Consider the following 16,480-nt stretch of genomic DNA (forward strand, 5'->3'; position numbering starts at 1 on the left):
AGATTTTATTTCTGCCGGCAAAGCTGTGATTTAGAACTACGGGAATTGAGAAGGCAAGTGTTATAAGAATGTCGCCATGGGTTATATGCCTATCCTCTTCTTGTTACTTAAATCTATTTAGGTGCTTTAAGAGAAGCTGTTATTAGTCTTCTCCCTCTCTCCTTCATACTTTCCCAACCCTTCTCTACACACAGTCAATTTATACTCAACACACTTAAACGGTTTTTAAGCAGCCAAGTCCTTTTCCAAGATCACATCTGTAATTCAAACTATGTTGTTATATATCCACAAAGCACAAAAATAAGTCTGAATTTCTAGTTATTTTTCTACTATTTGAAATCTATTTCACATTGAGAACATGCCAACTGATAGTTAAATACTGCTTACTGTAATATGCTCATCTTCAGCTGCAGTCCATGCAGTACTTCTATCACTCTCTGTACATCGCCAAGAAGTTGGTGAGTGGCTACTATCTTCTTGGCATTCTGGTGGGAATAATTTTCTTCCAAAAATGCTAAGCCATGCATGTGACCGTTACTTAACCACTCCTTCTCATACCAGTACTTTAAGCTGGACCTCTGACCTAAAGCAACAGTAATGAGCGTGTTAAAATGCAGCATTAACTATGGTATGTTAACATTACTAGTAGTAATTCTGATTATCTCAAAGTCTTGCAACAGCTTATTTGTTCTTATCAATAGTACCAATAAAGATCCTATAACAACAGACAAAAGCCTGAAGACACAAAGCACTTGTGAAGTGGGAAGTGAGAAGATAACCTCAGTCAAAATCCTCTGCCCAACTGTAAAAGCATTCAGATCCAAAATTCCATCAAAGGACATCAATAAGAGGTAACTGCAGCTGATGCACAGAGAAAAGTGAATTTTTAGCAGGGTATCACACTGTCTAGTAACCACGGTTACAACTAAAACTACAGTTTGAATACAGCTCTCTGCAGACAGAAAAATGCAACAAAAGGCAGTGAACTTCCCTTCTCCAGTGGTCTTATTTTTAAGTGTCATACATGTATTAGTACATTCAAAAGTGAATTTTAAAGGAATCAGTGATGAGGTTCTGATGGAGAACTTGCCTAAGTCAGGCTATTAATAAATGCCAACTCTAGCTTAAGAGGTTTGAGTATCAACAACAGCTGAAATGAAATTATGTTAAATGTGATAAATGCATCAGTAAAGTAACTTAAGAAGCCAAGCAAAACAGTATTAGCAGGAAAGAGTGGAACTTGAGATGCTTGCTAAGTTGCAAAAACACGAACAAAAAAATCCAAGCTAAAAACCCAACAAAAGCCCCCACACCCCCTGGAAAATGTATTGTTACAACAGATGTTCTCAGAAGACAGCTCAGCACCCTGAGAAACACCACACCATTCACTGGCCTATATACAGCCCAGGCAGCGAACCTACAAAATCAGAGATAATATTGGAGCACAGACTCAGAACGATATTCACAGAAAAAGTCTCCAATATAAGCAGGTAAATATTGACTAGAAGTTTATCAGTCAAGCAGAAGTTTAAAAAAAAAAAAAAACCCAAAAAGCAAACAAAAAAAAAGTTCTAGGCAGTGGAGTAAGCACCAGGGATTGCAGTACATGCGCATTACGTAGCGTTGCTGCCCATGCGACTAACTTTGGCACGATGAAGCAAACCAACTCTCTGAAAGCCGTGCTGAGAAGTGAGCAGAACTTGGTCACAGGTGTTTATGTGCTTTTGGAAGGTAGCAAAATGGTTTCTGTATCGTGCCCTGTATGAACAGCTGTAGCCATAAAGGACACTTTCAAAGTTAAATTCAATACTAACGCTCTGCCTCTAAAGGAGTAAAAGCAAAGGAGGGCGCTTGTAAGCACGCTCAGGCACTAGACTGTATAGGATACTACTCAATGTTTTGAGGCAAGACCTCCAAAAACTCTCAAAGAGAAGCCAACACAGGGAAGAAGAAATTCTGAAGGCTGTAACCACTCAGCATTTCAGGCAGATAAGCTGTGTCGAGCGAGAGATCTCCTAGGTGGGGCCAGACCCACTTTGGAGATGTTCCTGACATACCTGTATTACCCCCCCCCCCCCCCCGATTTATTTTTGTGTTTGAGAAGTTACCATCTGTGACAGAAAATGAAGTTCAGTGCACAAGAATAAAACGGTGAGTTTTAGAACTCCACGGGCATCTGAACATCAGTGAGATTACCCAACTTAAGCCCACCCATGGCACTGTTCACTTAGCGGCGTACTCAGGGACAGCAAGTGCTCTCTTTCTAGGTGCATAAGCATAAAAGACGACACAAAACCAAGAAACAACATTTAAGCAAGAGTAAATGTTAACAAATCTCTTAAAAATCCCACTTGATTCAAAGAAAACCTGTCTAAAATGAGAGTTGGTAATGTTTTTAGGCATAATTACACTAAACTTGCTTTTATTCCCAGTAATTTGAATGGTGCTGTTACAAGTCCCAGCACTATACTGGGGAAAGCCCCCAAATAAGAGTTTGCTGAATGGCTATGCCCAGTTTTAAAAGCAATTTTGCAGACTCATGAAGTCTATTTAGCTCATTTTAAGCCAACAGCAGATTCACTGAAACTGAGAAGCCACTTTTGCAGGCAAAAAGGTGGATATGTTTTCCTTTTCCAAAACGGAGGTAAAAATTAAGCCCAAATAAAAAAAAAATTAAGTTTCAGGATCTTCAAAGCAAGAGTTCATAAAAGTGATTAAACTAATTAAGCAGATAAAGTGTTAGTTGTAATCAGTTTTCACCAAAAAGCATTCTGATAAAGCTTCTTACTAAATACAAAGAGTTCAATCCTGATGGCACAACTTCATTCTGAACGTGTTCTTTAGTTATGTTTAAAACTAACTCAAATTGACGCAAATCAAAGCAAAATATCTTGAAAGTAGAAGATTTAAATCCTGGATGCAAGATACTGTAAAAAACTTCGATGTTAAATTATTTTACTACTTAGATAACTGAATGCAAGCACAGCCTGTCTTCCTTGCTTTGAGTACAAACATTAGTATATGAACTACACAAATCAATGAGTTCAGCTACAAGAGAGCTGCTAGTTTTAAACAGCCAGAAAAGCAGATCCAAATGTGTATATAAACCAAAAAGGTCTTGTGATTAGGCAAACAGAGACCCCACTTCCTCATAATTTATGAACATGGACTCAAGCCCGAACCTCATCCATTTCCACACTCAGCGAGGCTTTATAATTCATAGAGTAGGAAGTCAGAAAAGACCCACATAAGCGTAATTTTACCTGCTGCATAAGATGTACTAAGACATTTTAAAACATGTATTTAGGAGTAGAGAACATATTGCTTAATCAACTCTGACTACATTACCCAAGAAAATTTATATTTGTAGTTATACGCATGGGTTGCGAGTGCCTTCCCATAACAAGCCCCAGCACAGCACGGCTGTTGAGAACCAGCGAGCGTCTCGCTGACTTGTTTTAAAGAATGCGTGAGCCTGGTCTTGTTGGAGGAAAGCTGCAGTCACATCCCACGTGGGGAGTCTTTGCTTAAGTCTCCTGAGTGCTTCTAAACTCATTTTTCCATACTCAGACAGTACAATCCTTATTGCTGGCAAATATGTGACAGACGGTCATCACAGTGAAAACATTCATTTCCATTCCTGCCCAACTGTAATTCCACAATATTGACTCATGTACATTCACATAAATTAAAATTTCTGTATCTATAACTGAACTCAATTACCTATAATGACAGACACAGCTAGGGGGGGAAAAAAGTTTAATGTTTGCAATATATATATATATATAAAACCTAATAAAGTTACTACATATATAAGAAGGCTCTGTAACCTTAAGTTTCTGTACCTGGAGGATCTTGGCAAATATAGCAGGTATATTTCTCAGGTACATTATCTTCCAGTAAACCCATACAGACTCCATGCTGCCAGCACAGACACTCTTCACACTGTTTGAAGTCAAGAAGTGCACATCAACAGAAATGAAGCCTACAGGAGCTCAATAAGATTATCCCAATTAAGAGACACATCATCTACATATTTTAAGACAAAAAGGTGTATTAATACCCACCCCCCTCTTCCAGCTACAAGCAAATACATTAAAGAATCAGACTACAATGACATTTGAAGCCTTCCCACACATTTTTCACATGGATTTCTGGAGAATGACAACTACAAAGTGCAAGCAGAGATCCTGAAAGGTGCAAAAATGTTCCCTTTGGAGAGGAAAATCTTTCATGAGATGCATGCACACATAATCAGGACAGAAAACAGTATGCAATCAAGCTTTCTTTAGCAAAATACATCAAGTTTTCTGAATTAAAGGGTTTCCCCCTCAAACAGTAAATCACATTCAATTACAAAATCCAAGGGATATTTTATGTCACACAGGACTGGCCAATACTATGCTTTACTAATACTTTTATCTCTAACATTTTAGCTATTTCAAAGGCAGCTCCACTAATATAAAACTAAAGTGCAGGTGCAGTTGTACTAGCTCTAAAAACTTCTGACATCCTTCCCAGCGTGAGCAACCATATTGGGAAAGACTGAATATAATTTGGCGCTACTTTAGCAGTTATGCTATTTAAAATGCAATCACTGTACTTAAAGCTATACAATTTTAGAGCAGGAAAAAACATACCACATGTTCTGTTTCAGTCACTTTCCCCACACACGCACTTTAACAAGCAGACGCCTAAGGACCACCGAAACATGGGACAAACCCCACAGAAGAATATTAAGTCAATTTTGATTGGAAATTGTGGTGTCAGTTCAGAATTACTATTTTCACGAGCAATGAGACAACAGGTCATAACCTTTATTTCTCAGGGCACAAGCCAAAAGCTTAATGCAGAGATCTCATCAACATTAGCAAAGGTTTTCAAAATCAGCTAAACCAAACAGCAACCACAAGCAATCTTAGATGCTGCTCTTCACTGACCTACAAAGATGGCAACTTGATAAACATCTCATCCTTGTTGAACACCATTTTGACCACTTCTATTAATGCTCTTGTGTGCTGCCTTTCCTCAAGCTAAGACAGAGAGAAAGGAACCACCCATTTTTTTCGTACATCACTGTATTAAATTAGTGGTCCAGGTGTGGAAGAAATAGAAGCACTGGGAACAGGGAACGGTTAGAGAGAAACAGGTTGCCTTACAAAATGGCTAAACAGCCCTAAAGCAATAAGGAGACATCTTCAAAAAAGGCTAAGAGACCATCCTCCTTTCACAAAGATGATTAGTAGGAGCCAGAAAAAGGTGTCCTAAAACAAAGATGACAGATTAAGAAAGATAGACTGTGTGCTAAAAATAAGGAGGGAGCTCCTGGGCGCAGCAACGCTTGCATCCTAGAAATCACGCCATATGGCACAGAGATACACTCAGTGATTTTCCAGGCAAATTTGCCCAGAATTCTAATGAAGCATCCCAACGTTTTTTTTTTAATTTTACTCAATCGATAGTCAAATATCCTCCCCATCTGCATGTTCTCCTTCACAGCTTGGCTGCCAGGCTGCAGGCCGTTGCTCTCGGACACACGCTACAAAGAAGCTACCCCCGGCCCAGGCAGTAGTAGGGAGATTCAAAGCAAGCCAAATAAGAGATTTTGAAGAGGAAAAACATGCATAGTGGAACTTTGATTTAAATATTACTGCACAAGTGTGAAAGAAATAACCGAACCCAAGGGACATGTATTTCAAGCAGCTTTCATCTACCAGAACAAAAAATATCCCAAGTCCATTTGCATCCGTCACCTCCAAAGGCCGCCAAATCCAGCTGCAGAATTCTCTACAGCACACACTAATTCACCAACATTTAGGTATATATATATATATATAAAAACCAAACAAGCCAAAAGGAAGGGACAATGACCTTTTGTCTGGAACTTTTCTGGGCCCAAGCCTTTCCCTAGGAAGGGAGTGCCGTGCCTTCAGAAGCGGAACACGGCAACGCTAAGCTACGACTTCACACAGGCCTCACAGTAACCTCCTTGCAAAGTTATAGAGACTGGAATGAAACAGCATTGACAAGTGATAGATTAATTTTTCTATTTTTTTTTTTCCAGTTTTAACGTCTGCTAAGGCAGGTACTTTAAATGCAAAAGCATATTTCTGTATCCCAGTGTAATGAACGCCATTCTTGCACAAATTGCTTGAGACAATTTAAGGCAAATTCAAGATAGAGGAAGAGTTTTTTGCAAAATTTCTAAGCTGAATTTTTGGGGGTTTTATTATTAAAGATCTAAATGGAACAAACTCTCGGTTTAACTGTGTAAGAGTTTCATTAACCTTAATGGTCCCCGACCTCTCAGGAAAAATAAAGGTGCTGCTTGTGTTTAAAACTAACATTTTTTTCCTCATTATTTCCAGATTTAGGACATTCATGGAAATGAGTACAGCTCAAAGAGAAAATTACTTACCATTCTCCCTCTTTTAAGTGGGCACCATACGCTTATCTTGGGAGGAATAAGCCTCCAGTCATGCACATGGAGAAACTGCCCTGGCTCCTAATTTTGGTACCAACTCGAGGCAGACTGGCACACAGGCACACGCTCACCCCACGTGTCAGCATATTTCAGTCAGATCTCAGAGTGATAAGCAGGGGCAGAATAAACATCGAAACAGAGACTAGTCCAAGAATGACAATATTCTTCTAAAACCCCATACACTGAGCAAAAATACTTATCTTCAGGAAGAAAGGACAAGTCTAAACACAAGTTATCTGGGGTAGACACTTCCCAATTTAAGTTTCCAAGTGTCAAATTAAAGTCTGCATAGGAAATAGGGAAGAAATCTTTCCTTCTTATGAAATTATGACAACTACACAGGATTCTCACTCTATAAAGTCAAAGGGAAGTGTCAATCTCAGCACTACACCTCTGAAAAGCTGAAAATAAGTTTCTCCTCATCGTAATTCCACAGTTGTATAACACAGCATCTTTGCTTTGCGTGAATGCTCTGTAATTAAAGAGCTAACTCAGGCATTTCTACATCAACAACAGAAGGCTGTCTAAAAGATTTTCCCAAAAACTACAGGCTGACAAAAAGGTGTGGGGAGCACAGCATCTGGTATCTTGAGGAAACCATCTGCCTAACCTATCCCCCCAAAATCTTGTTACGAGCTCCTTGCTCCCCAATTCCTATTGCTTCAATCCCTGTAACGAATGCAGGTACTCGCCACGCTGTCAATCTGCATCTCTTTTCCGAAGAGAATAACCCGCTCTCCTAGACAATCCTTTTATAACACAGCTAAATTGTTTAAAACTTCGCAACAGACTCAAAAAGCCCCCAAACTAGTTCAACCTAGAAAACCGATCTCAGAAGCAGCCCACGAAACCTTACGTGAAAGCTGTCCATAGACTATGTTGTGAGCTAGCTGACAGTTCTCTGCATTCCGCAATCATAGTCTACTTTTGAGCCTACTTTTGCCAGAAATATATCTGTTTTTCATTGAGCCATCTCCTCAGAAGGCAGCCGGCCTCCTTTATTCCCAACTGTCAGTCTCCTTTTCCTCCTATACACTCAGATGCTATATATCTAATTTTGTCCACTGCCCATCACTGCACCCTTTCCTACTCACGCAGAAGGTATCTATTGCCCTGGGTTGTCAGGATCCAACACTAATACAAAGGTGTGCATCAAAATGAACTCGGCACTAAGAGAAAAAGCATCCCACCTTCCAGAGCAAATCTCCATAAAGCCGCATGGAAGGCTAAAGAAAACTACCCATTGAAGTTAGCTGTTAAACTTGATTGTTGACGACAAAAAAAAAAAAAAAAAAAAAAAAAAAAATCAAGCGTCCTCTGCGTTAGCTAGCCCTATTAATTTTTAAAATGAGGTTGTTGATGTTCAGAGCAAAAAAGGTGTTTCAACTCTCCTGCTGCAGAAGCCAAGAATTCTTCACACTACAATTTAACCAGTGCACCCCCTCTTCTCTGTAACAGGTTTCTACCCCCATTCAAGCAATAAAGTCCACCAAAAAATAAACAGCAGCTGTGAGGTGGTACAGATCAGTTTGTGTCTTTCCTCTTAGTTCCAAACAGCAAAAAAGAAATTTAGTTCACAGCAGCGTACCAGGAATTACCCTGGCACAGGGTCCCATAAAGTCAGATTCAAACCTCCCCAAAAATTAGCAACAGAATGCCTGGGAAAGTGAATTCAAAAGCTGCAGATTGGGGTGAGCTTCACGTGCCAGAAAAATATTTCTGAAGTCAGTGTCATGCCATATCCTTTCACAAATAAAACCACCTCCTCAAAAGAATGCAATAATTACCTTAAAATTTGCAATGAGCGCAGCTGCCAAGCTATACTACCGCCCTTCGAACTGAGGCCCCGCAACAAGCAAAGCAGTATCTAGCTAGGAAGAGTGGGAGCCTCCTAAAGAACAAAACCAAACAGAAAAACTGAAACCTGATTTCTTCAGAAGGGCAACTAGGAACAGCTCATGATTTTGGCTGAAGCACATGATGCACATTATGCCCCTGCATATGCTTCTTCTAAGACTTCGGGGGAATTACCAAAGGGGACCAGGCAGCTCATGTAAGAAGCAGCAGCAAAATGAACTAGAGCAAAAAATGCTGAAATAGGTTTTTTTTTTTTTATATGTTTGACTTAATTATTTGAAATGAATAGGAACTAGGTGGAATGGCTCAGAGCAGCTATGTGGGGAATGGCTTCCTGATAACTTACAAACATCTCAAGAAGCAGAAGTTCCAAAGAGGCTTTTATCAACAGTTTTATGCGGGATGGATAACAGACACTGCTCTAGCTGGAAACAGTTTTCTGTAAAGTTGGTTCAGAAAGAGTACATATATGGAGAACAGACAGATGGCCTTACGCAGACTAAGAACTCTGAATTTACAAACTACAGAAGAAGCTGCAGAACAGATGAATGCAACTCTTGCTTCAAAACAGAAGACTCAAGTAATGATTTTTTTGTTCATCCTATCTAGTTGAACAAGTTTCTTGCTGGGGCAGAGAAATGGAAGGGTACCACAACTTCATGGCAGTGCTCTAAATATGCTCAGAACTAAGGGGAAGCAAAAAAGCCAGACAAAAAGCCACTGAATATAAACGTATTCTCCAAAACTAGGAAGTGTTCTAATTTTTAGCAAAATGCAAATCCACAAGCGACAACCCAACCCTTAATGGCTTGTATAGAATTGTCCCTCTTCCCCCACTTTCTTCCGATTAAAACCAAAAATGTATCAAAAAGCAGTTTTCTACATATCTTATCAGCTGCTCACCCTGTCAGGTTACCTTAAAAAAAAAAATATGTTTTCAGAGGACAACAACAGTTCATTTCATGTACAGAACGTACCTGTGCATATTTCTACAATGGTTTTTCTACTGACACCTTCCACTGTATTCACCGAAATGCGCATTCACCCTCCACGCACTTCGTACCTGAATCATGAAGTCATTTTCTTCTTTTACTTCACAAACACACCGAACAATCTCAAAATCACTTTCTTCAACTTCTTCGTCAGGGTTCGTGGTTACATCAACATCCTGACTGCAGTCATCATCACTCCAAAGCAAACTATCCATAGATGACTCACTCAGGGTGTCATCCTCTGTACAAAAAGTAGTTAGCAATTATTCAGGATTTTAAGAAGGCCAAATAATGCTCAAGATTTCATCCCAAGTATACAGACATACATTTCTAAAAGTATGACTTCACCGTGTAATTTAAGGAACATCACAGTGTTACTACATTATGTACTAACCTTCAATAAACAGTAAGGTTTATTGAAGGTTACTACATAATGGAATTTTATATTGTCATTAATAGCTCCTTCAAAACATTCCAACTTAACAGCTTCTGTCATTAAAATTGTACTCTCAACATACAGTGCCTCAAACTAAAGGCACAAAGTCTCTTTAGACAAGTAAGTACAATAAACAACACCAGATTTATAAATTCAAATAGGATTCAAACTAGTTTCTGCAATTCATACACAATTGTGACTTGGTACTTTCAGAGTAGAGCTCCCAAAAAGAGATAAGCGGGTTCTGCCTTACAAACCATTCAGTCTCACAAAGCAATGCCTCCGTCACAGAAACATTCAGAGTCTAACACAGAATTTAATCCTGCTTCAGAAGAGACTATTTCCATTTCATCTCCTGTTGAGGACACTTTTGTCAGTTCAGGGGCAGTGCGCTGCCCAAGGTATTCTTTAAGAATGCTCCCACGCTACTTAAAGCATTAACGCATCTCTGGATTGAATAAAAACTGCCAGGAAAATCTTTAATTGAACAACATGCTAAATTGAGGTGTTTACCTCAATACTATTAATGCAATGTCTACAGCTTCCTTGGGGATAGAATGGGAGGGTCAGAGGGACAAGACAAGGACTTCAATTATTTGGGAAATACTGTAATGAGCTGGAAGAAAGTGGACAGTAAAAGTTCAGTCACTCTTAAGTAGACTGTCTCACCCAATATAAATATATATATACCCAATATAAGTCTCACTTATATTGGGTAGAACCATTTCGATCACTTAACCCCTAAAACAAGACTGTAGAAGTAGATAGAACCACCAGTCCGTGGTATAAACTAGACCTTTGGAATAACATCTGTTCTCAAATTTAAGAGGCTGAGAATCTGATGCATTAGTTAATGATCATGTTTAAAAGGTCTATTCCACCTCTGAGATGGGACACTCTTTCCTTAAGTACTCTGGCAGCGACAGGTTAAGCTCACTGCACTTTCATTCTACACAAGGGTGTTAATAGCACATACACCAGATCTCATCTATCTAGGCACTGCTTTTATTGCTAGTACAAGTTCTGCAGATGCAAAAAGCAGCAAAGCAATTGCTTAAAGGATGAAATAAAACTGCTTCCAATGCTTTTCACCCCTTTCAACGTCTATGAACTGATCAAAATAAGTCTGAGCAACTGATGGCCAAGTTGCTGAACTGCCAGTGTGTTCAATGGTCAATATGTTCCAAGCCCACAACTGATCAGACTTGCAGAACATGGTTTAAGACATTATCACCATCTGTGCTTCAGTAGTTTTTAAATGCTTCCTCTTTTCTGTATATAATGGAATTAACCAAAGTTAATTTTTACCTTTTACCTAAGACCAAACAATAGAACAGTTGTGTAAAAAAAAAAAATAGAAAAAGAAACGGTCACCAACAGTGTACCTGTACAATAAGGAACTGGAGGTTCCTGTACATAATCAAGCTGTCATACATTTCCTATTTCCTTCAAATTTGTTAGCTTTAATAATAACTGAAGGATCAAAATGTACGTCTCCCTTCTTTATTGTACTAGCTTGTGACAGTAAATAGCAAGGATGGCCCAAGATATTAAAAATTCTGAAATCTGGAACACAGCTGCCACATTTTTATGAGCTCTGTTTATGAAGTACTACGAAGACACTAATAAATAGCTACTCAAGAGCTTCTAATCATGAAGCTCAGAAAGTCATTATAACCATGTCTCATACTGTGTCTATACAACTACACATAACCACATCCAGTGGTGTCTCAAACAAAACACACATGCTTTAAAAAAATAGATGCTGTGCAAGTTTTAAACTCTGAACGAGTTATTACTTTGTGGAAACCTTTGGAAATATGAAAAGTTTAAATACTGAAGTCTAAGCATCGTTGTTACAGAGTTAATAACGTGCTGCAAAAAGGTGCAAAATGAGTTTGAGTTCTGAAATACGGGGAAGACTTCAGCAGAAAACTGCTTAAGACTAAGAAGTCAAAGCAAAAAGCAACAACATCGAGCTCTCCAAGTGAACTGGTTCAACTTCAGGCAGGGGAAAGGAAACACACAGTCCTGCATAAGAACAGCCAAATCTACATCATGAGTACTGGCTTTAGTGTGTGTTAGGCGCGGCTCACACACTTACTGCTAATGAAAGACAGAAGCAGCAAACCATAGAGGAGAGTCACCTTACCATTTGTTTTTGATTTTCCTCTGTGCTGTCCAGAGTCAGAGCAGTGTAGCAGTGTGCTTGGGTGGGCAGATGATTTATTTGAAGAAAGACATTTTGTGACAACTGATTTTTCAGGAGAAAGCTCCTGCGAGATATCTGTGTTTTCTTCACTGCCAGAGTATTCTGTGAAATTGTAAGAAGTGTTATTATTAGAAATCTGTGGTCAAGATAAGTTGACAGAGGAAAAAAATACCAGGATCATGTCTGCTACGGGCATGCATGGATAATTCACCGAGACAGCTTCCACTTCAATATGCCGGGGTTCCAGGACTTCACTATGCTGCTGAAAGATTTGCAAGCTTTCCAGAGGCAAGAAAGTTGTTATTGCCTGAACCAGGAGAAAAAAAAAAAAAAAAAAAAAAAAAAAAAAAACACTTACACAACTTAGTCATCCTTTACTGCTGACGTAAGTGAGAAAGGCTAAAAAGACTGGTTACTTAAACTTAACTATTCTTCGGGGTGAATATGTCTACAAGTGTTTTTACATTACAGGCACTTGCACACAAGCACTGCTAGCTGGAGACCTCTCCCACACATGGGCTACGCACATTCCCTAACCTCACAGGCTGCAAAGCGGACAGAAAGCATCTCTTCTCTTGTTTTGCCAGTGTACGTATGGAACAGGATGCACGGGTGGAAGAGAAAAGCCCCAGTTAGGAATGCGTGGAGAAAACACCTAGAAATCTGCAAAGTACCCATTTGTCACATCCTGAACTGTGTACGTGGAGGCTGTCTGCAGTTAGAAGCAGTACCCTCCAACCAGTTATCTGGAGAACACCTTCAAAGCTCCTGGACTGAAGAACCACAAGGGTAACACCAAAAAAAAGGCAAGCAACATTTTAAAACCCAACAGTAGATGGACAAGCAGTTTGGGGGTACTATTTGTGCAACTACTGTGTAAGTTTACAAATTATACTTTGCATATTATCATTACATTTGACGGCACCATATAATCGGAAACTCACTAAAATTACTTGTTTCAGTACAACTCTGAGTCAGTCTGCCTGTGGTTCTTTCTTCTACTCTCCCGTGACAGCTTGCCCTATTTCTTCATGGCAGCAAACAAAAAGGTAAGGTATTTCTTCCCCGTCTCAGCAACTCCATACGGAGCTCTAGTTTAACAAATTATGCGTGCCAGATTGAGATGTGCTGCATTAATGATCCTAGACATCCATCAAGAGCTGAGAAAGCTGCCACACTTGATCTGTAAACAGTTCACTAGAGAAATCTTTCAGAACCTATTGTGATTTTTCAGAACTGGAGAATCTGATCACCTGTGACACCTGGGCCCACGTATGAAGTTCAAAGTGTAAAGTGGCCCGAGGAAAGCATTCCCAAGCCTCTGTAGATGAAATCAACAGAGAAGACATGTTCCTACTACAACCCTATTAATACAGGTGGAACAGCACGTTACAAGACATGAGAGGGACCCAGCATGAGTATAGACTTTATATCAGGCTTTTACTTCATGTCTCCAGAAGAGAGGAAATAAATCCTTTAGGAAAAAAATTAGGATGCAACAGGTTCAATAGAGCTTATTGTCACAGGCCCTGAAATCCCATACTAAGTGAGGATGTAAGAAATAACAAGGTTAACAGCAGGAAAAGAGGACCCAACAACATTTCCAAACTCCGCAATTCATACGGGAGCCCCCAAACTAACTCATATAACTGAGAACATCTGGTACATGGGGTACTTGGTAACAAATCAAGGGGATCCGCACCCTCATTCACTGGGTAAAACTTGCATACAAGTACACTTGCTAATGAAAAGCCAGACTGAAAGACTCCTATATCCATTTTGTAGTTAGAATTATTCTGTGCCGTTACAAGCACTACTATAAGCTGTCATCCAGCATTAATAATGCACCTCAACCAGCAAAAAAATTATCTTTCCAATCACAATTTAATATTAACCACTTAATAAAAATCAGAACTACGAGATTAATGAAGAAAGCAGTCCAATCTGCAACGCCCGCTCTTAAGAGCGTGGAACTGGGTAACAGGCAAGACAAAATAATGAAGCTGTTTTCCTCTACTGCAGAAAAAAGAGCTTTACCAGACTGAGTTCTCTTTTTCTTTTTTTTCTTTTTCTTTGACGTGGACCTTCCATAGTCTTTGGATTTTCTTTCTTTGTTCTTCTCATGGTCTTTAACAGCTGAAATTAGACAACATTCCAACTTAATTTTTAAGCTATATACACAGTTATTCTACTTATTAATTTTCTTAAAGACCTCCACAGTTTCTTTGGACAATCAGAGCCAGTTCACTGTAAAAAACAACAAGAAAACTTATTTGCAAGAATTCCCAGCTCTCATAATTGGAATGGTCTGTTTTAAGTCCCAATTTGATTGTCCCATAACAAAACTACAATAGCATGTGGGAGAAATCAACTGCACACCAATGCCCATTTACTACTTACCTGCTTCAGAGATTATTAAAAAAGAATATACTGGGGGATTTGTTATATCCATTTTCTAAATTATTATGGCTGAACATTTCAGTAGCATTGTGACAGAAGTTTGACAAGAACAAAACTGCAAACCCCCAAACTCTAATACAGTTCCTCAGTCAAAGATTTTGTTTTCATTGAAAATGGAGTAACAACTGGTTCAGTTGGCTTTAACTGCTATTTTCTCACCATCTGTTCTCCATCCTATTTTTAAGGGAATAAAAAAACCACCATAATTTTTGAATGATTGGGTGATATCTTTTAATCAAGTTGATCCTCAAAGCATGTTTCCAAAGCACTTGCCATGAACTACAACCCCGCTGCAAGGTAATGTGCAGAAACCCTTGCTTTCCATAACATAGCATTTGTTTATAACTCCTGTCTCTCATACTTAGGTCTCTGCAGCAGAATTTCTAGGTACTTATACAGTTCCTTAAATTAAATTATCCTTACTCGGCCAAGACTGTAGGTGGAATCATAAAATCTATTACGGAAGGATGCTTTGCATCTCAAAAGGGCTCTGCTCTCAGCGTGCTTAGCTGATTAAGCCACTCACCATCCCATTTAGAGACCTATTTCAATTTCTCATTATTGATATTGGAAAAAGACACCCTGTACTGTAAGATAGCTTCTTCTGCGCAAAACATTTATGGACCCCAGCCGGTCTGTAACCACTCATGAAACAAACCAGCAATGCCGGTGTATTGCGTTAACCTCTTTCGTATGTGCTAACAGTAACCTCCCCGAGCCCCAGTCTGAGGCGACGTATCTATGGCACAAACTGCTCACTCTGAGAAACTGGAAATCTCAGTCCCGTTTCACCAGCTGCGAGGAGCATGCAGGAGGCAGGACCACTAGGCTCCTGCTCGTGAGAGTCTTCGGCTCTATCTCTCTCCATCCTCTTAGCCCTTGAAAATCTCCTGCAACTTTGCCACGTATGTTCCTCTTCTGGCATGTCATTAGTGATGGCTGCTAAAATTGTGCATTGCCAGCAGCCACATCAACCGCTGGCCCTGATGGCACCCTGCCATTCCAATTACACGTCCTTCAAAGCCAATATGACTGGCAGCATAAAAAAACTCCATCCCCCCTCCATTACCATTTGTTGAGAGGGGAAAAAAAGAAAAAAAAAAAAAAAAGATTCATATTTAAGTCTCAGCACAGAGCTTCCAACTTCCTTCTTGCTTTCCTTTGTCATTCAGTACCATTTCCTTCTCCCTGCTCATACACAGGGGCACAAGAGTAAGCTCTGCCATTTCATTTTCCAGAAGGGCAAAAAGAGAGCAACTGAGGTCAACGCAGGGAGGAAAATTTTGCATCGTTTCATTTGGGAATTGAAATTTGCACAGTCAGATTGTCTGATTTGTTTTAGGATACTGAGAGCAAAGTATGCTACTTCAGTCACTATCAACATATCCGTGATAAGTATGACAGAAAATTGTCACTTTTTCCCCCACACTTTTTCCCCTTGAGCTTGCCAGTATGTCATTTAAAAATCTGAAAAAGTCCACGTATTTGCAAATTTCTGTGTACAGCTATCTGCTTAAATGCACACCACAGTTACTGCAGGATTTTTTTCTTTAAAAAAATCTGCAAAGAATGAGTATTATAAAAGGCACCTTCTAAAAACCCTGTACTGAAGAATCCTTTTGTCTCACGTTTCTTGTAAGCACTCTGAAGTCCAGTGAATTCTCACTGAAAAAAAAAGACCAGATAAGGAGGCTGCCTAGGTTAGGAGCATCCTCAGAGATTCACGTGATCAAAGAGAAAGGTAAGCCACCCAATATAATCCTAAAAATGCATCACAAAACAACTACATTTTTAAAAAGGATTTTTTTTGGCAAAAACATAAAAAGACCTAAGCCTTCTCAATTTCCTTGAATGGCACAGAGACTAACGGGGACCGAGTACCCAGTCACATCCTCCACCACCACTATGAAGGTTTATTCTAATCTCTCCATGCCACACTCCCAAGTAAGAAGCGTCCCACGGGCTCAGCCCCACGAAGAGACACTATCAGATCGTGGTCAGACCTTCCCACAGGGAAAGGCAGCGAAGGATGCCCCAGA

At 39.6% G+C, this 16,480-nt stretch overlaps 1 protein-coding gene across 1 annotated transcript in view; it reads right to left on the minus strand.

Moving 5' to 3' along the window:
• PHF20 (PHD finger protein 20) overlaps positions 1 to 16,480 on the minus strand; it is a 66,375-nt gene that overhangs the window by 10,764 nt on the left and 39,131 nt on the right. The window contains exons 12-16 of the mRNA XM_082491352.1: positions 14,019 to 14,117; positions 11,922 to 12,083; positions 9,405 to 9,574; positions 3,846 to 3,945; positions 388 to 583 (exon numbers count right to left, since the gene is read on the minus strand). Coding sequence (XP_082347478.1) covers positions 388 to 583; positions 3,846 to 3,945; positions 9,405 to 9,574; positions 11,922 to 12,083; positions 14,019 to 14,117 — 727 coding nt within the window. The remainder of the gene's footprint in view (positions 1 to 387; positions 584 to 3,845; positions 3,946 to 9,404; positions 9,575 to 11,921; positions 12,084 to 14,018; positions 14,118 to 16,480) is intronic.

The sequence above is a fragment of the Vanellus vanellus genome (assembly GCF_965231255.1).
Source record: "Vanellus vanellus genome assembly, chromosome: 15".
Lineage (NCBI taxonomy): Eukaryota > Metazoa > Chordata > Aves > Charadriiformes > Charadriidae > Vanellus > Vanellus vanellus.